Source organism: Poromitra crassiceps (assembly GCF_964638095.1).
Source record: "Poromitra crassiceps genome assembly, chromosome: 1".
NCBI lineage: Eukaryota > Metazoa > Chordata > Actinopteri > Beryciformes > Melamphaidae > Poromitra > Poromitra crassiceps.
The window spans coordinates 119202647-119223480 of record NC_139623.1 but is presented as its reverse complement, the minus strand read 5'-3'; the positions used below and the strand labels follow the sequence as shown (position 1 = coordinate 119223480).

Genomic DNA, 20834 nt, shown 5'->3' with positions numbered 1-20834 from the left:
CTGTAAGTTTCTCTGTCTGTAATCTTGAAAGAGACACCCCTTCACTCTACCTGTCTCTGTCTGTAAGTTTCTCTGTCTGTAATCTTGAAAGAGACACCCCTTCACTCTACCTGTCTCTGTCTGTAAGTTTCTCTGTCTGTAATCTTGAAAGAGAGACCCCCCACTCTACCTGTCTCTGTCTGTAAGTTTCTCTGTCTGTAATCTTGAAAGAGAGACCCCCCCACTCTACCTGTCTCTTTCTGTATGTTTCTCTGTCTGTAATCTTGAAAGAGACACCCCCCGCTCTACCTGTCTCTGTCTGTATGTTTCTCTGTCTGTAATCTTGAAAGAGACACCCCCCACTCTACCTGTCTCTGTCTGTATGTTTCTCTGTCTATAATCTTGAAAGAGAGACCCCCCCCGCTCTACCTGTCTCTGTCTGTATGTTTCTCTGTCTATAATCTTGAAAGAGAGACCCCCCCCGCTCTACCTGTCTCTGTCTGTATGTTTCTCTGTCTATAATCTTGAAAGAGAGACCCCCACTCTACCTGTCTCTGACTGTATGTTTCTCTGTCTGTAATCTTGAAAGAGACACCCCCCACTCTACCTGTCTCTGTCTGTAAGTTTCTCTGTCTGTAATCTTGAAAGAGACACCCCCGCTCTACCTGTCTCTTTCTGTAAGTTTCTCTGTCTATAATCTTGAAAGAGACACCCCCACTCTACCTGTCTCTTTCTGTATGTTTCTCTGTCTGTAATCTTGAAAGAGACACCCCCCACTCTACCTGTCTCTGTCTGTAAGTTTCTCTGTCTATAATCTTGAAAGAGACACCCCCCCGCTCTACCTGTCTCTGTCTGTATGTTTCTCTGTCTGTAATCTTGAAAGAGACACCCCCCACTCTACCTGTCTCTTTCTGTAAGTTTCTCTGTCTGTGATCTTGAAAGAGACACCCCCGCTCTACCTGTCTGTGTCTGTATGTTTCTCTGTCTATAATCTTGAAAGAGACACCCCCCCGCTCTACCTGTCTCTGTCTGTAAGTTTCTCTGTCTGTAATCTTGAAAGAGACACCCCCCACTCTACCTGTCTCTTTCTGTAAGTTTCTCTGTCTGTGATCTTGAAAGAGACACCCCCGCTCTACCTGTCTCTGTCTGTATGTTTCTCTGTCTGTGATCTTGAAAGAGACACCCCCGCTCTACCTGTCTCTGTCTGTATGTTTCTCTGTCTGTTTGAAAGACACCCCCCACTCTACCTGTCTCTGTCTGTAAGTTTCTCTGTCTGTAATCTTGAGAGAGACACCCCCCACTCTACCTGTCTCTGTCTGTAAGTTTCTCTGTCTGTAATCTTGAAAGAGACACCCCCCACTCTACCTGTCTCTTTCTGTATGTTTCTCTGTCTGTAATCTTGAGAGAGACCCCCCCCACTCTACCTGTCTCTGTCTGTAAGTTTCTCTGTCTGTAATCTTGAAAGAGACACCCCCCACTCTACCTGTCTTTGTCTGTATGTTTCTCTGTCTGTAATCTTGAAAGAGACACCCCTTCACTCTACCTGTCTCTGTCTGTAAGTTTCTCTGTCTGTAATCTTGAAAGAGACACCCCCCACTCTACCTGTCTGTGTCTGTATGTTTCTCTGTCTGTAATCTTGAAAGAGACACCCCCCACTCTACCTGTCTGTGTCTGTATGTTTCTCTGTCTGTAATCTTGAAAGAGACACCCCCCACTCTACCTGTCTCTGTCTGTATGTTTCTCTGTCTGTAATCTTGAAAGAGAAACCCCCCCCACTCTACCTGTCTCTTTCTGTATGTTTCTCTGTCTGTTTGAAAGACACCCCCCCCCCACTCCCCCCCACTCTACCTCTCTCTGGTTCATCATCCATCACTCTGTCCGTCTCTGTAATGTCCTCAGCTGTCATGGACACTGGACAGCCCCTTGTTTCATAACCAGCTGTGTCCCCACTGGATTCACCCATTTCATATTGTCGTCCCTGAAACATGGACTGCACTGGAACCTCTCATGTCCAGACTGAGAGATATTCACAGAAAATTAAGCTTTGTTCTCCAAATCCATCCATTTTCCAGCTAGACAGCGGTTATGGATGATTGCAAGTGGTGTTCTCTGATCATATTACTAAAATGTGATGAAATGATTGGTTCATTAGGGTCACAGCTATATGACTTGAAATCAAAGTCCCACAGGAGGTGAATTTGTTGAATGTGATTACTCTCACTTTCTGGGAATTGTAAGTTATCATTCTGACTATCCTCCTAACATAAAGTTATAATGTATATTTCCTCTGTTATAGGAAGCCAGGAAGAAATATGACAAAGAGACAGAGAAGTACTGCGCGGTACTGGAAAAGCACCTCAGCCTTTCAGCAAAGAAGAAGGAGTCACATCTACATGAGGTGAGAGTCTGGCTGTGTTTTCTTACTAGGGCTGTTTGGCTATCTCATGATTCAATTCCATTTCAATTCCTGGCATCACGATTTGATTCAAGATCAATTCTCGATTCAGTACATAGGGAGATTTCAGAATCTACTCCAGTCTGCTGTGTGCTAAGAAAGGCGGTGTAGCAAATTATGGCATGAAAGCAGAATAAAGTGTATACGATTATGTCGTCTTTTATTTTATTTGTTAAAGTTGTCTCACTTGCAATATGTAAACACAGTAGAGACAATACAAAGGCAAACCTAAGACAAAAGGTCACATTTATTCATGCTAAACTTGCACAAATCAAAACTTGTTGGTTTTCTCAGTGACTTCAAGAAAAATAAGTGAAAGTGATTAAAATATTGGAAGCTGAGAATCAATTCACAATCAATTCTTGGTAAGAATCATACTTCTTACATGAATCGATTTATTTTGGGGACACCCCTATGCAGGGCCCGAAATTAACACCCGCCAGGTGCCAATGGTGACTAGATTTTACGTTTGGCGTGTGACACTCAGGGGTCTAACATGAGTGCTTTGTGAGACTGTCTCTAGTTTTCTGGCTTGCCTGGGTCCTTCGGGCTCATGCTGTTTAACACGGGGATCAACTCACACTGGCACGCGCCGTGAGAACAAACAAACGCACCCAGCAGAGGCCAGGCAGCACAGAGACATGAATTGCGGACGTGAAAGAGGCCGACTTATAAACATGAAACTTCGTACACTTCTTTCCTCATTTTCAACCCAGTGTGAGTAACTTTACAGTGTGAGTAACTTTACAGTGTGAGTAACTTTACAGTGTGAGTAACTTTACAGTGTGAGTAACTTTACGATGTGAGTAACTTTACAAGTGTGAGTAACTTTACAAGTGTGAGTAACTTTACAAGTGTGAGTAACTTTACAAGTGTTCAAGTCAATTCAAGTCGTTTACTTTTTTTATAATGTTGTGAAGTAGCAGCTGTCACACAGCTCTCTTGACAAGCTCAGTGAGCATACAGGCAAGTCCGCTAACGTTATGCTGAGCCCACCTATAATTAACATTTAGTGGCAAATAATATCCGCACGATGAAAATCAACCATCCGGAGGACAGATGAGGAGCTTTTTGTCACGAGTTGACTATGAGCCGCGGAGCGGACGGTGCTGAGCTGAGAGTCCTTTCAACTCAAAGTAAGTAGCCTACAACTAGATGTTTACAACATGTTTGTTTGCCTCCCCGGACCATAGAAGCTTCGATTATAATTGATTTTATCTCCCCGAAGCGTCGACGCTCTAAATATGGTATTCGGGACGGCCCTATATGTATATGTGACAAAAATTATTTTAGCCGGTAAAAAATATGCCTGGCGGGTGGATTTTTTCCAACTACCCGCCCACCTGGCTGGTGAGGCCCTGCCCCCATGTCTTACTCTCTCCTCTGACTTGTTTAAGACATGTTTCTGCAGAAACGTCCATCCATGGTCTCTCTCTCTCTTCTTCCTCCAGGCGGACAGCCAGGTGGACAATGTACGGCAGCACTTTTACGAGGTTTCTCTGGAGTACGTCTTCAAGGTGCAGGAGGTCCAAGAGAGGAAGATGTTTGACTTTGTGGAGCCCGTAAGTCTCGCATTGTTTTGGGTCAGAGTTTCCCATCCCATCGAGGGCTCTTTCCTGCTCTTCTCCCCCCCCCCCCCCCCACACACACACACACACTTTGTTCATACACACTGAACATGTATATAAACACCTACTACGCTGACATGTACAAATCACACACACACACACACACACACACACACACACACACACACACACTTTGTTCATACACACTGAACATGTATATAAACACCTACTACGCTGACATGTACAAATCACACACACACACACACACACACACACACACACACACACACACACACACTTTGTTCATACACACTGAACATGTATATAAACACCTACTACGCTGACATGTACAAATCACACACACACACACACACACACACACACACACACACACACACACACACACACACACACACACACACACACACACACACTTTGTTCATACACACTGAACATGTATATAAACACCTACTACGCTGACATGTACAAATCACACACACACACACACACACACACACACACACACACACACACACAGCAGACTCCAATCCATTCCCTAATCACACGCCAGCTCTCTCTCTCTCTCTCTCTCTCTCTCTCTCTCGTTCGTGTATGTAATGCAATATAAGCCCCCCCTGTACTAAGGTCTCTGACATGCAGTGTGCTTATTCTGTAGCAAGGTCCATAGTAGCTGTGATTTACAGGCATATACTGTATTATTGTGTGCTGTCCTTAATTATTTTACAATAATTAATTCGCTCATTGCCACTTGACATATTTTGCATCAGTCACTATTTCAATTAATCACTATTTTATGGTCAACAAATTGCTTGGGTACATAGTTCCAAACTCTCCTTATTCTCCTGATTTAACTGTATACCACAAATATATGAAATATACTGTCCTTATCTGAGTACCCCTCCTCTTCCTCTTCCTCTTCCTGTTGTCTTTGTGGGCTCAGCTGTTGGCCTTCCTCCAAGGCCTGTTCACCTACTATCACCACGGCTATGAGCTGGCCAAAGACTTCAACCACTTCAAGACTGACCTCACCATCAGCATACAGAATGTAAGGTCGAACGCACGCACACACACACACACACAAATGCACCCGCGCGCACACCCACGCATGCGCGCACACACACACACACACACACACACACACACACACACACACACACACACACACACACACACACACACACACACACACACACACACACACACACACCTTCCCATCTGCATACAAAGGACAGGGATTTGCATCTCACAGGTCACACTTGCATCTTACTATCAGCATTACATTAACTTGGTCAAACGTTCCTACAAGCACATTGGCCATGTCTGCGGGTGCGAAGCCGGTGGATATGTGTCCTGGTCGCTGCGCTAGCGCCTCCTCTGGTCAGTCGGGGCGCCTGTTCCAGGGCGAGGGGAAATGGGGGGAATAGCATGATCCTCCCACATACATACTACGTCCTGCTGTCAGGTGAAAAGAAGCAGCTGGCGACTGCACATGTATCAGAGGAAGCATGTGCTAGTCTACAACTCTCCCCAGACCACATGTATCAGAGGAAGCATGTGCTACTCTACAACTCTCCCCAGACCACATGTATCAGAGGAAGCATGTGCTACTCTACAACTCTCCCCAGACCACATGTATCAGAGGAAGCATGTGCTAGTCTACAACTCTCCCCAGATCGGCAGAGGAGGTGGAGCAACGACCGAGACAGCAGGGGCAATTGGTCAAGTATAATTGGGGAGAAAACACCAACCATTATTTAAACGGTCATTCTACTGTTAGAGCTACATTATGGATTTGGAGTGATTACTTATTTTTTCCACTCTGGTTATTCTTGTGTGTGGTGAATTCTCGTGCCTTGTTTTGTCTTTTATCTATTTTGTTTTACACACTTGTGTAAGATTTGTTTTGAAAAGTATCAAAATAAAGTTTTTTATTATTGTTGTGGTTTTGGGTTACAGTACTCTGGATAAAGAACATTTGCTTACTGCCCAAGTGTGTGTGTGTGTGTGTGTGTGTGTGCGTGCGTGCGTGTGTGGACAGACGAGGAACCGTTTTGAGAGCACGCGGTCGGAGGTGGAGAGTCTGATGAGGAAGATGAAGGAGAATCCTCATGAACACAAGAGTGTCAGCCAGCACACCATGGAGGGATACCTCTTCGTCCAGGAGAAACGTACGTACCTGCTCCTGCGTGTAGGGGCGTGTGTGCGTGTGCTAGCACTGCACAGAGAATAACAAACAAAAACAAATAAAACAAATATAAACTCAGAATTGCATTATTGACTATTGCAGTTTTCAAGGAGCAAGAGGCTGTCTTCTTTTTTCTTGAAGCGAAAGATAGACAACCTTTCATTATATTAAATTAAGGATTTATCATTAGCCTCTTATTTGTGTGTGTGTGTGTGCGTGTGCGTGAGTGCGTGTTGCTTTGGCTCACACATACACACATGCTGTCCAAGCAGTGGGACAAACAAGCGGTAATGAAGCAACGGTTGACGGAGCCAGGCCCGAACTGTGGGAGCTCTGAGCGTGTGCGGTTACCATGGCAACTCGACTACCACTAAATATGCAGGCTGGGCTGTTTTTCTTCTTCTTTGTCTTTGTCTCTTTGTCCTTTTCTCTTTTTTTCTGTTTGGCTAGTCTGTCAAGCCAAACTATCTCTCCGTCACCGCTGCGATAGCCCCTCCATATGATTTAGTTGCCGACACCAGCGTCTTTCTGAAAAGTTACATTATTCTCAGCTGGGAGCCGGCGACATGCTGTGAAAAAGCGGGGTGCAGCGCACTTTTCAGTGCAGAGCAAACGCAGAGCAAACGCAGCAGAGCCACCAGACACTCCCACGGAGGAGGAGGAGGGGGGTGGGGCACGCAGGGCAGCATAGGCTACAACCATTGACAGTAAACACAGACCCAGACAGCAGGCTCGATGCACAGAGACAGGCAAACAAGCTAGAATATCTGATGCCCACCAGCAGTAAATCAAGACCAGCAAGAAGGTGTAGGGTCTGCACACGCAGGGGCCAGCGCTGCTGGTTGCAGCTAAAAAATATTATTTGGCCAAACAAAATTCCTTTGTTTTCACTGTTTTATTGAAGGAAATTGTTTTTGAGGTGTCATTACATCAGAAAATATTACCTTCAGAGTCAGTGATGTGCTTGAAATGCTTAATTTCACAAAAGGCTGAATATCTCAGCTTCTAAATTGAAACGTGTTTTTTTTGCTGAAATCAACCTATCTTCTCCGGCTGATAACTAAAGAACGGAAAATGATATCAATAAACTTTTTTTTGCAGATGATAGAAGAGAGTCTCATCGTTCTTTGTGCGTGTTCGGTGTTTACATAGTAATATCACACAATATTCTGTGGGCCTCGAGAAATCACTGAAAACGCTCTGAAACTCTGGCACTGGAGCGTCCGTTCTCCAAAAGTGGCTGGCACTTAATGAGTTAAAATGTGGCCGCCATGTTATTTTCTAATTTTTCTTATGCAAAACTCTGTCAGAATTCTAAACCATAGGAGTGTTTTGAGTCTACCAGATGTTTCTGTCCACACACCAATGTGTCTTAATCACTCTTTTTTTTTACCTTCACTGTCAGACAAAACCTACCATACCTAGAGTGAGAAGTGTCTGGTTTCCATCAGAGACCTATACATAGATGGTCATTTCGCATCCTTTGATCTTCTGAAGAGGAAATTTGAGTTGCCCAACACACACTTGTTCAGATACCTACAAGTCAGAGATTATGTTCGATCCAAGATTCATCACTTTAAAGTGCTCCCAAATGAACATGCTTTTTTCGATGTTTTGCTGAGCCCTCCTCACTCCAAGCATCTCATTTCTAGATTTGTATGTCTGTTGCACAACTGCACCACGGCCTCTACTGAGAGGATTAGAGAAGCGTGGCAGGGGGAACTTGGCATTGACTTATCTGACATTATATGGGACAGGAGTCTGTCTGTGATACAACTCTGCTCAGTTAATAGCAGACATCAGCTGATTCAATTTAATGTCGCTCACCGTCTTCACTATTCTAAGCATAAGTTGGACAAGAGTTACCCTTCTGTCTCACCGCTGTGTGACAGGTGTCAGAGGCCACCTGTCTTCTGGTTCTTCTGCCCTTCACTGATGGGATTCGGGGACAAAATATATGATTGGTACTCTTAAGGCCTACAAAATAACCCTTCAGCCACTGAACTTCCGTACAGCTGTGCAACAGTCTCTGACACAGGGGACAAATGTTGCCAAAAAACTAATTCTGATGGATTGGAACCCTGGGGACACACCGGTACGCGGAACTTGCGCACATGCGGCGCTCAGCGCACCTCCGTGCAGAAGGCGCTTAAAGTGTCCACACAGAGAGCGCAGCTCACTTCTCTTTCTCTGCGCGCTCTGCTCGTATGGGGGAGGCGCTCTGCTCGTATGGGGGAGGGGCTCTGCTCGTATGGGGGAGGGGCTCTGCTCGTATGGGGGAGGGGCTCTGCTCGTATGGGGGAGGGGCTCTGCTCGTATGGGGGAGGGGCTCTGCTCGTATGGGGGAGGGGAATGCAAGTCTGAAGATGCTCCTAGCTGGCCTGCTCTTTTCAATGGAAGCATTTACAGTTGATTGCAGTGATTCATTATCATGATAGACAATCCATGTTCACCCTTCCCTTATTTAACATGACCTATAATCCTATGAACACAGTGATTACACACATGGTATATTTACCTGATGAGGCTGGGAGTCCAATTCCTGTGGCAACCTGCTCCCAATATGGAAAAGTTTTGGTAGTGTCTTTATAGAATTTGTGCTTCGGGTCGTATAAACTCGGTATTTCTCAACTTCAAAAATCAACTTTTCATCATCCATCTTTATCCAATCGATAAAAACTTTGATAACTTCAGGCTACTGGCTACTAGATTTGTCTCCTCTCTCTGTTGTCTGTCCCCTTCGCTCTGATGGAGCCGCTCCCCCTCTCCAACTGCTCTCTCTCTCTCTTTTCACACTTCCAAAGGGGCAATCAACAACGTAAATAAACATTATTTTACTTTGAGATTGGTTTTATTTGACGAATGTCCGGTTTCGGAGTTCCTGTCTGCCCTGATCTGATCTGTTCAGCTTGACAGAGGCGCAGAGGGTCCGTGCACAAAAATAGAAATCGAGGCTATCTTGCGCCCTGAGCGTCCGCGGAGGTGCGCACTGCGCGCAATTCGGTGTGGACTGACAGATCTGTTAACATGGTGTCCTAATGAAAACTGGCTATGCACAAGGTCGCGCCGCGACTCTCTCATCCCTCTCTGTCTCTCTCTCACTCCCTCTCTGTCTCTACGTCTCTCTCTCACTCCCTCTCTGTCTCTCTCACTCCCTCTCTGTCTCTCTCTCACTCCCTCTCTGTCTCTATGTCTCTCTCTCACTCCCTCTCTGTCTCTCTGTCTCTCTCGCACTCCCTCCCTGTCTCTCTCACTGTCTCTCTGTCTCTCTCGCACTCCCTCTCTGTCTCTCTCTCACTCCCTCTCTGTCTCTCTCTCACTCCCTCTCTGTCTCTCTCTCACTCCCTGTCTGTCTCTCTGTCTCTCTCTCACTCCCTCTCTGTCTCTCTCTCACTCCCTCTCTGTCTCTCTCTCACTCCCTGTCTGTCTCTCTCTCACTCCCTCTCTGTCTCTCTCTCCCTCCCTGTCTGTCTATCTGTCTCTCGCTCACTCCCTCTCTGTCAATCTGTCTCTCTCTCACTCCCTCTCTGTCTCTCTCTCACTCCCTCTATGTCTCTATGTCTCTCTCTCACTGTCTCTCTGTCTAAACTCTCACTCAGCTCTCTGTCTCTCTGTCTCTCTCTCACTCCCTCTCTGTCTCTCTCTCACTCCCTCTGTGTCTCTCTGTCTCTCTCTCACTCCCTCTCTGTCTCTCTCTCACTCCCTGTCTGTCTATCTGTCTCTCTCTCACTCCCTCTCTGTCTCTATGTCTCTCTCTCACGCCCTCTCTGTCTCTCTCTCACTCCCTCTCTGTCTCTCTCTCTCTCTCACTCCCTCTCTGTCTCTCTCTCACTCCCTCTCTGTCTCTCTCTCACTCCCTCTCTGTCTCTCTCTCTCTCTCACGCCCTCTCTGTCTCTCTCTCACTCCCTCTCTGTCTCTCTCTCTCTCTCACGCCCTCTCTGTCTCTCTCTCACTGCCTCTCTGTCTCTCTCTCTCTCTCACTCCCTCTCTGTCTCTCTCTCACTCCCTGTCTGTCTATCTGTCTCTCTCTCACTCCCTCTCTGTCTCTATGTCTCTCTCACTCCCTCTCTGTCTCTCTGTCTCTCTCTCATGTCCTCTCTGTCTCTCTCTCTCCCTCTCTGTCTCTCTGACATCTCTGTCTCTCTCTCACTCCCTCTCTGTCTCTCTCTCTCTCTCACTCCCTCTCTGTCTCTCTCTCACTCCTTCTCTGTCTCTCTCTCACTCCCTCTCTGTCTTTCTGTCTCTCTCTCACTCCTTCTCTGTCTCTCTGTCTCTCTCTCACTCCCTCTCTGTCTCTCTCTCACTCCTTCTCTGTCTCTCTCTCACTCCCTCTCTGCCTCTCTGTCTCTCTCTCACACCCTCTCTCTCTCTCTGTCTCTCTCTCAGGCTCGTTTGTATCTACCTGGGTAAAGTACTACTGTACGTACCACCGGGAGCCCAAGAGGGTCACCATGGTCCTGTTTGACCAGAAGTCAGGAGGGAAGACGGTGAGTCGCTGTGACCCTCTACTTAACATGACTATATCTATTGCTGGGGATTTCAATATTCATATTGATAACCCAAATGATAATTTTGCCAAAGAACTGAATATCTTACTTGACACTTTTGATCTGTCTCAACATGTTTCAGGGCCTACTCACAACCGAGGCCATACCCTGGATTTAGTTATTACTAGGGGCTTTAAGTCCTCTTCTGTGTTGACTATTGATGTTGCGTTGTCTGACCATCTTTGCATCTTTTTTTAAATGGAAATCTCCCCTGAGATCATTAATAGGTCACAAACCGTTAAAAGACGAGACATTAATGCAGGCACCAGCGCGCTGTTTATGGAGACATTTTCTTTATCTCCTCCCACATCAGCTTCTGTCAATGACATTCTCGATAACTTCAATTCAACAATCCTGAATGTTATTGATAGCGTGGTGCCTGTTAAGTTAAAAATGCTGTCTGGCAAGATTAAAGCACCCTGGCGAAATTCTGCATCCGTTAGATGCAAAAAGAAAGATTGCAGGAAAGCGTAAATGGCGGAAAACTAATCTTCATATTCACTATATTTACAAAGAAAGCCTTCACTCCTACAACCTCGAACTGAAAAGGTCGAGACAATCGTTCTTTTCCGATATCATTAACAAAAATGTGAACAATGCACACACTCTATTTGCCACAGTTGATAGACTGACTAACCCGCCTCTCTGTGTAGCACCTGAGTTTCTCTCTACTGTCAAATGTAATGAGTTTGCTGCCTTTTTTACGGACAAAATTATTAATATCAGGCAGGCTATTAGTGGCTCCACACCAAGAAATGCTGTGACATCATCCTACCCGCAGATCCCTAGTTCGATAAATTTGTCCCACTTCAGCGTTATCGACCACGGCATCTTAGAGGAAACTGTGCAAGGCCTTAAATCATCTTCGTGCTGTCTCGATACCCTTCCAACAAGCTTTTTTTAAAGCGTTTATAACTGTCTGTCGTCGGACCTATTGAAAATAGTTAGCTCCCTTTTGACTGGCACTTTTCCTGGGTCCCTGAAAACTGCAGTTATTAAACCCCTACTAAAAAAAGCGTAGCCTTGATGCATCGGTAATCAGTAACTACAGACTAAATTGCAAATCTGAGTATATTTAGAAACCATTACTGCCGGCTGCATATGTATGTATCTATGTATTGTTTGTATGTATTGTATTGTATGTAGGTATGTCCACATATGTCCTCTTTGTTTTGGGGACTACGGATGGAAATTAGCCTCGTGCCATGTGCAACGTGTTCGAGCCTCGTGCTCGAGTCTCGTGCTAAATCCGGCAATTTTTACACTCTGATTATGTTCTTTGTGTCCATTAATTTTGCACTGTCCCGTCTAAATAAACAAATCAACTGTCAACCAATATCTAATCTCCCCTTTATAGCCAAAATAATTGAAAAGGTTGTTTACCTACAACTCAATAGATTCCTAACCTCAAATGATCTCCTAGATAAACTCCAATCAGGCTTTCGCCCCCATCACAGCACAGAAACCGCGCTTACTAAAGTCATAAATGACATTAGAATGAACACAGACTGGATCTTAGCGCTGCATTTGACACTGTTGACCACTCAATTTTATTGGACAGACTGGAAAACTGGGTTGGGCTATCGGGTACGGTCCTCAGGTACTATCTTCAAGACAGGAAGTACTTCGTCTCCATTGGCACTTACACATCTGACCTAACTAGGATGACTTGTGGGGTGCCTCAAGGATCCATTATGGGGCCTGTTCTCTTCAACATTTATCTGCTCCCTCTAGGCCTAATTATGCAAAAAAACAAAGTAGCCTATGATAACTACGCAGATGACACTCAGTTGTATATAACTCTTTCCTCAGCTGACTATGCTCCCATAGAATCATTGTGCCAGTGCATTGATCAAATAAATAACTGGATGTGCCAGAATTTCCTACAGCTAAACAAAGACAAAACAGAGGTGATCGTCTTTGGTCCCAAAGAACAAAGGCTTAAAATCACTGCACGCCTTGAGTCTTGATCCCTGAAGCCTAAGGATCAAGTCAAAAATCTTGGCGTTATTATTGATTCCGATCTCAACTTTAACTCCCACATTAAGTCAATCAGAAAATCAGCTTTTTATCATCTTAAAAATATAGCAAGAATTAGGGGCTACATGTCCACACAGGATCTAGAAAAACTAATTCATGCCTTCATCTATAGTAGGTTAGACTACTGCAATAGCCTTTTCTCTGGTCTCTCCAAAAAGGAACTTAGGCAACTTCAGCTCATTCAGAATGCTGCTGCTAGAGTTCTAACGAAGACTAAGAAAGCTGATCATATCACTCCAGTTCTTAAGTCAAGATTCAAGATTCAAGATTTTTATTGTCACTCCGTAGTACAAGTATCACGTGTGAAATTCTTGTGCTGTAGGCTCCGTTACAACATAGTGCAAAAAATAAAATAGAAGATATATAAATAAAAAACAAGAGGCAACGGGCAATAGAGCAGTAAGACACGCCACAGACAGTGGCGTATTCACTGCCCATAGTGCAAATGGCATGAACATACTTTAAACATAATTAGACATAGGGTAATAACATTCTGTTAGGTGCAAATAGCGTATACCTAATTAAACATACTATTGAACATTAGTCATACATAATGGTGGCATCTACAGTGCGGTACAGTACGGCTACTACACTATTTGTATATGTTAACACCTTCACTGCCGTTGGCGAGTCAACTCGTCAAGCAGAAACCAACGGTTGACTGCCAATGGCGAGTCAACTCGTCAAAAAAAAAAAAAAAAAAAATTGACGGTGGGACGTTGATCTAACCCTTTTACATCTCCTATAAAAATATGGGAGCCACCGAACGTGTACAACCCATTCCACCGACCCACTAAGTGGCGACAGTGCTCTCCAGACTATTGAAAGCCGAGCCAAAACTGCAGGGAAAAGCGTGAGGAAGCCATTCTCATACTGTAGGCGAAAACGCTTTCGCGCTGGAGCACAACGGTGGCGCACAACGGTGGGGGGTTCCAAAAATAGACTGGGTGGAACACACTTTGAAACACGCAGCATAAAGCCCAGAATCGCAAAAGCTTCATCAAAGCTCTCAACCGAAACCCCAAGAAACGAGCGAGCCCATCCAGACTCGCCCGACGAGGGGCAGCCAGGCAGCACAGACAACAGAAACTCGCTTGTGACACGCCCGCTGCAGCCACGGAGGGAGGAGGAGAACAGCCACGGAGGGAGGAGTTTGAAGGAGAGGGGGGTTTCCTGCTGTTATGGAGGAAATTACTGTTACGTCTTACTGATGCCAAAAATAAATGGTTAAAGTGACTGTTCTATCGAATTTCACAAAAAGGCATTTTTCTCACCTTTCATTTTCAGACGCTGAAACCATGCTGTATTCAACTGCTAATGCCTACATAACTACTAACTCTACAAACTAACTCTTTTAGACAGAGAAAGCACACATTCTATTAGTTCTTTTGAGATATTTTGTGTTCACAAAATCCTAACAGAAAAGAATCCTCGGCTCTTGAAAGATGAGCCAGAATCCTCAAAAAAAAACCTTGGCAGAAGCTACCTACAGTAAAAAAAAACTGTTGGCAGTGAATGTGTTAAGGAGTCTCGTGGCCTGTGAGAAGAAACTGTCCCTCAAGCGATTTGTGCGTGCTCTTGGGACCCTGTATCTCCTCCCTGAGGGTAGCAGGGAGAACAGACTGTTGTGGGGGTGGTTTGTGTCTTTGATGATCTTCAGGGACCTCCTGAGGCACCGCTGGTTGTACAGATCTTGCAGTTCTGGCAGCTCACATCCTGTTACATGCGCCTCACCCTTCTTAGCGCCCTGCGGTCCATGGTGGTGCAGTTCCCGTACCAGGTGGTGAAGCAGCCAGTCAGCAGGCTTTCAATGGTGCCTCTGTAGAAGTCCCTGAGGATTTTTGGCCTTAGCCCGAATTTCTTCAGGCGCCTGAGTCCGTGTTGTCGCTGTTGGGCCTTTTTGACAACAGTGGCGGTGTGGTTGGCCCATGTCAGGTCCTGGTGGATATTGACTCCCAGGTACTTGAAGCTGTCCACCCTTTCCACCACTGTGCCGTTGATGGTGATTGGGGGGTGTGTGCCCCCCCCCCCCTTCTGTAGTCTACAATTACCTCTTTTTGGTGGTTGTCCTGACACCATTGTTCCAGGGCCTCCAAGTCCTTACACTGGTTGCCAGTGTCTCATAGAATAGATTTTAAAATACTGTTATTAGTCTATAAATCACTTAACACATTCAGTGCCAAGGACGTCTGTGGACGTCCTAAAAAAAAGTAACGAGGAGTGCCAAGGACGTCTGTGGACGTCCTAAAATCATAATTCATATTATTCCATAATTCTGCTGTTTAAGGTCGTACCTAGCCAGTGAGCATGAATCCCTTCAAGGGATCACACGGCGCCACCTTAAACATCGTCACAGGAGCTGCTCCACCCACCTCAGATCCTTTACTTTGTACAGGAGACAGCGGAGAAAGTGGAAACCGATGCATGCTTTCTGCCAGAGCCGTATATATTGCTCTGTCTACAGCGGACAGTGGGCTCGGCTGCATCCGCGCTCACAACTGAGCTCTTATGCTTCTATCTATCTCCACACGATTTCCTAGAAAGCCAGCATCCGAAGCCGAACGGCCAAGCCTTTTCGTTCAGTCGCGTTTGCCAGCGCGCATCATTTCCTTCTTGATGGGCGCTGGGATCTGTCCGGGGCAAAAACGAGAAAACAAACTCTGTGCGTGTGGGAGGAGCCCGCAGCTCAGAGGTGGAGAGGGGAGAGGGGGGGGGGGGGGGGGGGAGAGAGGGGTGTGTGGCACACAGGCTTCACAGAAACCACACCACACGCCACCACATCAGAAAACACCAGCCAGAGTCAGTGAATGTGCTCGAAATTAGAGTGCAAAAGGTATTCATAAAAGGGCCTATATCTTGGAAAGTAAAAAAAAACGACAGAAAACCCTTGAAAGTGCACTTTTTTGAGAGGCTGTAATTTCATAATGGAACTGTCTAGAAACAAAATTTCTTCTTTGGAAGAAGCAGGAGTGTTCAATGTTTCATTAAAGTCCAGCCCCGTTAATATAGCCATAATAGAAAAAATTCTATAGCTGTTTTCAACTGAATGGAAGTGAATCTGGCACAGGCTCCAGACAATTTTACTGAAGCGCTGTGGCACTGAATGTGTTAATGGCCTAGGCCCAAAATACATAGCTGAATTGCTCCCACGCTACGAACCGTCTAGAACTCTTAGGTCAGCAGGGTCCAGCTTATTAACTGTCCCTAGGATCAAATCAAATCATGGGAAGGTCGAATTTACCCACTATGCTTCTGCTAGCTGGAACAAATTGCCTGAAGACCTCAGATCTGCCCCAACCTTACTTACTTTTAAAAATAGACTAAAGACTTTTATGTTTACCGTCACTTTTAACTGCTGACAGCTGTTTCTCAATCACTATTATACAATTGGTTTTAAAACATAGATGATTGCAATTACTGCTAAAAGCTGCAGGTCTGGGGGATGGTTCCGTAATACGGATATACTCACAAGAGGGTGAGGTGATGCGTCAGGAGGGACGCACGCGTAAGGGGAGCTTGAAAGAGGACACCGTACCCAGACCTGAGTTTTATGTGTGTGTAGTCATGTTTCTTATATAGTATGTCGGGGGACTAAATATAGATAAATTGATTTATTCTATTATGCAAACCCAATGAGTCCTCTATAAGTTTTTAGCTCTTTTCGCAACTGCTGCGCCTGTTGCTTAATGCACTTTTTATACTCTTTTTTAAAGTTTTGTTGTGATGCTTTTAAATGTCCATTTTATTCTCTTCTTTTATTCTTTTATTTTCCTGTCAATTATTTTATGTGAAGCACTTTGAATTGCCTCTGTGTATGAAATGTGCTATACAAATAAACTTGACTTGACTTGACTTGACTTAAATATACCAGATTCTGTCTGTCTGTATCTCCGTTTGTTTGGTTGTCTGTCTGTCTGTATCTCTGTTTGTTTGGTTGTCTCAAAAAGCTATCAACGGATTTGCACAAAACTTGGTAGAAAGGTTGGCCATGGGCCAACTTAGAAGTGATTCATTTTCCACGCCCACTGGCCAAAAGGTGGTGTGGCAATGTTCAATCACAAAAAGGCTTCTAGGCAACATAACATACACCAGATATTGTGTTGTTCATTTTATTTTAAGTAAATGTACACACACACACACACACACACACACACACACGCACACACACTCACTCTCTCACTTTCTTTGTCTCTCTCTCACACACACACACACACACACACACACACACACACACACACACACACACAAACGCCTCTCTATCTTTCTCTCTCTCTCATATTGGCCAAAGTGTCAGCCTCTAGCCTGTCGTCTGGTTTGCAGTTGGCCGTTCCCCAGCTTGGCCCACTGTGCTGCTCTCAAACACTCATTAACACACTGCTGCTGTGTGTGTGTGCGTGCGTGCGTGCGTGTGCATGCATTTACACCTGGTTTTTAAATGCTACCTGTATCCGGATAAGTTATCTGGATAATAGTCGCATTTGGGGTGAAAGAGATCTGAACACAGTGAGCCAGACTACCTCCAGGTGTGGTCAGGAAGCTCTGATCACGTCCTGATCATGATGTGTTTACACCTTGGTAAATGGTAAAATGGTAAATGGCCTGCATTTATATAGCACTTTTATCCAAAGCGCTTTACAATCAGTAGGTACATTCACCTATTCATACACCGATGGTGGCAGGCTACCACACAGGGTGCTGGCACACCATCAGGAGCAATTTGGGGTTCAGTATCTTGACCAAGGACACTTCGACATGCAGACTGGAGGAGGCGGGAATCGAACCACTGACCTCTTTTATCCAAAGCGATTAGTGGACGACCCGCTCTACCTCCTGAGCTACAGGTTTTCCTTATCCAGATAACATCCAGATAACTTATCCGGATACAGGTCACATTTCTTTCTTTTTTCTCTTAATATTTTGTTCCCGATTTTTTTATCCAATTTTTATCCCCCATTAGTGCTAATTTAATTTATTTATCCTGGTTGCTACTCCACCCTCTGCCGATCTGGGGAGAGCCGAAACTGGCTCCATGCTTCCTCCGAATCATGGGCAGTTAGCCAGCCGCTTCTTTTCACCTGACAGAGGAAGCTTCACCGGTAGGACATAGCACGTGGGAGGTTCACGCTATTCCAACCAGTTCCCCTCCCTCCGAACAGGCGCCCTTAACGACCAGAGGAGGAACCACATTAGCAACCAGGATATTGCATGTTTTGGTGAAGGGGTTCCTATATGAAGGAAACCTCCGGGAGGCACGGGGAGAACATGCAAACTATGCAAAACACCGAAAGGCCCTTTTGACGACCCCACCCGGGCGGTGGGCACTCGAGGACATGCGGACGGGCACGCATTCCTTCAGCGTTCACAGCGTCCCAGGTGGGAATCGAACCCAGGACCTTCGAGCTGTGAGGCGACAGCGCTTACCACTGCACCACCGTACCCCCCGATACAGGTCACATTTAAAAACCAGGTGTAAATGTAAATATGTTAGTCCATATAACACAGGGAGGTTGCCAGCAGAACTTTGCAGTTGGTCCAGATTTGTGCATGTTTGCTGACATGCTGTCAGCAGCCAGCTGGTCTGTAACGTGATCAGGAGGAAGGAGACTGAGGCTGTGTTAAGCTGTCAGCCAATCAGCTCCCACTAGTGTTAACCTGTCAGCCAATCAGCTCCCACTAGTGTTAACCTGTCAGCCAATCAGCTCCCACTAGTGTTAACCTGTCAGTCTATCAGGTCCCACTAAGGCAAGGCAAGTTTATTTGTATAGCACATTTTCATACGCAGGCAATTAAAAGTGCTTTACATAAATTGGATAAAAAGAAAAGAGCAGCGTGTTACAAGGTCAAAAGGCCACAGTGCAAAATTATTATATTTTCTTTGCTTTGCTGTCATGTGCAGCATAATTATATATTATATGAGGGGTTCCCAAACTTTTCAGACCAAGTACCATACAGTATGTACAAAATCTCCAATGGCCCACTTCCACTGTGGATACCAAATTTGTATGCCTCCGCCGGCGATAGCCAGGCCGGAGGCATTATGGATCCGGGTTGTCCGTACGTCCGTACGATGTTTGTTAACGCGATATCTGAGGAACGCCTTGACGGAATTTCATCAAATTTGCCTCAAACATCGCCTTGGACTCAAGGATGAACTGATTAGATTTTGGTGGTCAAAGGTCAAGGTCACTGTGACCTCTCAAACGCCATTTTCCAGCTTGTTAACGCGATATCTCACGAATGCCTTGACAGAATTTCATCAACTTTGCCTCACACATCGACTTAGACTCAAGGATGATCTGATTAGATTTTAGTGGTCAAAGGTCAAAGGTCAAGGTCACTGTGACCTCTCAAACAGCTTGTTAACGCGATATCTCAGGAATGCCTTGACGGAATTTAATCAAACTTGTCTCAAACATCGACTTGGACTCAAGGATGAACTGATTAGATTTTGGTGGTCAAAGGTCAAAGGTCAAGGTCACTGTGTCCTCTCAAACGCCATTTTCCAGCTTGTTAACGCGATATCTCACGAATGCCTTGACGGAATTTCATCAAATTTGCCTCAAACATTGACTTAGACTCAAGGATGATCTGATTAGATTTTGGTGGTCAAAGGTCAAATGTCAAGGTCACTGTGACCTCTCGAACGCCATTTTCAAGCTTGTTAACGCGATACAGTATCTCAGGAATGCCTTGACGGAATTTAATCAAACTTGTCTCAAACATCGCCTTGGACTCGAGGATGAACTGATTCGATTTTGATGGTCAAAGGTCAAGGTCACTGTGACCTCTCAAACGCCATTTTCCAGCTTGTTAACGCGATATCTCACGAATGCCTTGACGGAATTTCATCAAATTTGCCTCAAACATCGACTTGGACTAAAGGATGAACTGATTAGATTTTGGTGGTCAAAGGTCAAAGGCCAAGTTCACTGTGACCTCTCGAACGCCATTTTTCAAGCTTGTTAGCGCAACATCTCAGAAATGCCTTGACGGAGTTTCATCAAATTTGCCTCAAACATTGACTTGGACTCAAGGATGAACTGATTAGATTTTCGTGGTCAAAGGTCAAGGTCACTGTGACCTCACAAATGCCATTCCCAAGTTCATTAAAGCGATATCTCAAGAACGGCTTGATGGAATTTCTGCCAATTTGGCTCAAACGTCGACTTGGGCGCAAGGATGAATGGATTACATTTTGGTGATCAAAGGTCAAGGTCACTGGGACCTCTCCAACACCATTTTCAAGCTTGTTAACGCCATATCTCAGGAATGCCTTGACGGAATTTCATCAAATTTGCCTCAAACATTAACTTGGCCTCAAGGATGAACTGATTACATTTTGGTGGTCAAACTTCAAGGTCACTGTGACCTCACGAACGCCATTCCCAAGTTGGTTAACGCAATATCTCAAGAACGGCTTGATAGAATTTCTTCTGATTTGGCTCAAACATCGACTTGGACGCAAGGATGAACTGATTCCATTTTGGTTATCAAAGGTCAAGGTCACTGTGACCTCTCAAATGCCATTTTCAAGCTTGGTAACGCGATATCTCAGGAATGTCTTGATGGAATTTCTTCGAATTTGCCTCAAATGGCGATTTGGACTCAAGAATGAACTAATGGCGGAGGCATAAGTCCGCGTTGCGGTCGTTCTAGTTTCCCCATGAAATAACATTTTTAACGAATGGCCACACTGCAACGTATGCGACTGCGACTTATTTTCTGTATGATGGTCTCTCTGCTTCTTTCTCTCTCTCTGCTTCTTTCTCTCTCTCTGCTTCTCTCTCTACTTCTTGGTCAGGGAGAGGAGGAGAGCTTCGTCCTCAAGTCCTGCACCAGGAGGAAGACAGACTCCATAGAGAAGAGGTTCTGTTTTGATGTGGAGGCTGTGGACAAGTGAGTGAGTGAGTGAGTGAGTGAGTGAGTGAGTGAGTGAGTGTGTGTGTGTGTGTGTGTGTGTGTGTGTGTGTGTGTGTGTGTGTGTGTGTAAAGGTGTGTGTGTGTGTGTGTGTGTGTGTGTGTGTGTGTGTGTGTGTGT

General features: G+C 45.2%; 1 protein-coding gene across 1 annotated transcript in view; it reads left to right on the top strand.

Annotated features, from left to right (window-relative positions):
- The window catches only part of LOC310785637 (rho GTPase-activating protein 26-like), a gene marked incomplete at its 5' end in the record, with an annotated part of 276223 nt that overhangs the window by 142668 nt on the left and 112721 nt on the right, over nucleotides 1-20834 (top strand). The window contains 6 exons of the mRNA XM_083646781.1: nucleotides 2276-2377; nucleotides 3886-3996; nucleotides 4964-5068; nucleotides 6062-6191; nucleotides 10596-10696; nucleotides 20598-20692. Coding sequence (XP_083502907.1) covers nucleotides 2276-2377; nucleotides 3886-3996; nucleotides 4964-5068; nucleotides 6062-6191; nucleotides 10596-10696; nucleotides 20598-20692 — 644 coding nt within the window. The remainder of the gene's footprint in view (nucleotides 1-2275; nucleotides 2378-3885; nucleotides 3997-4963; nucleotides 5069-6061; nucleotides 6192-10595; nucleotides 10697-20597; nucleotides 20693-20834) is intronic.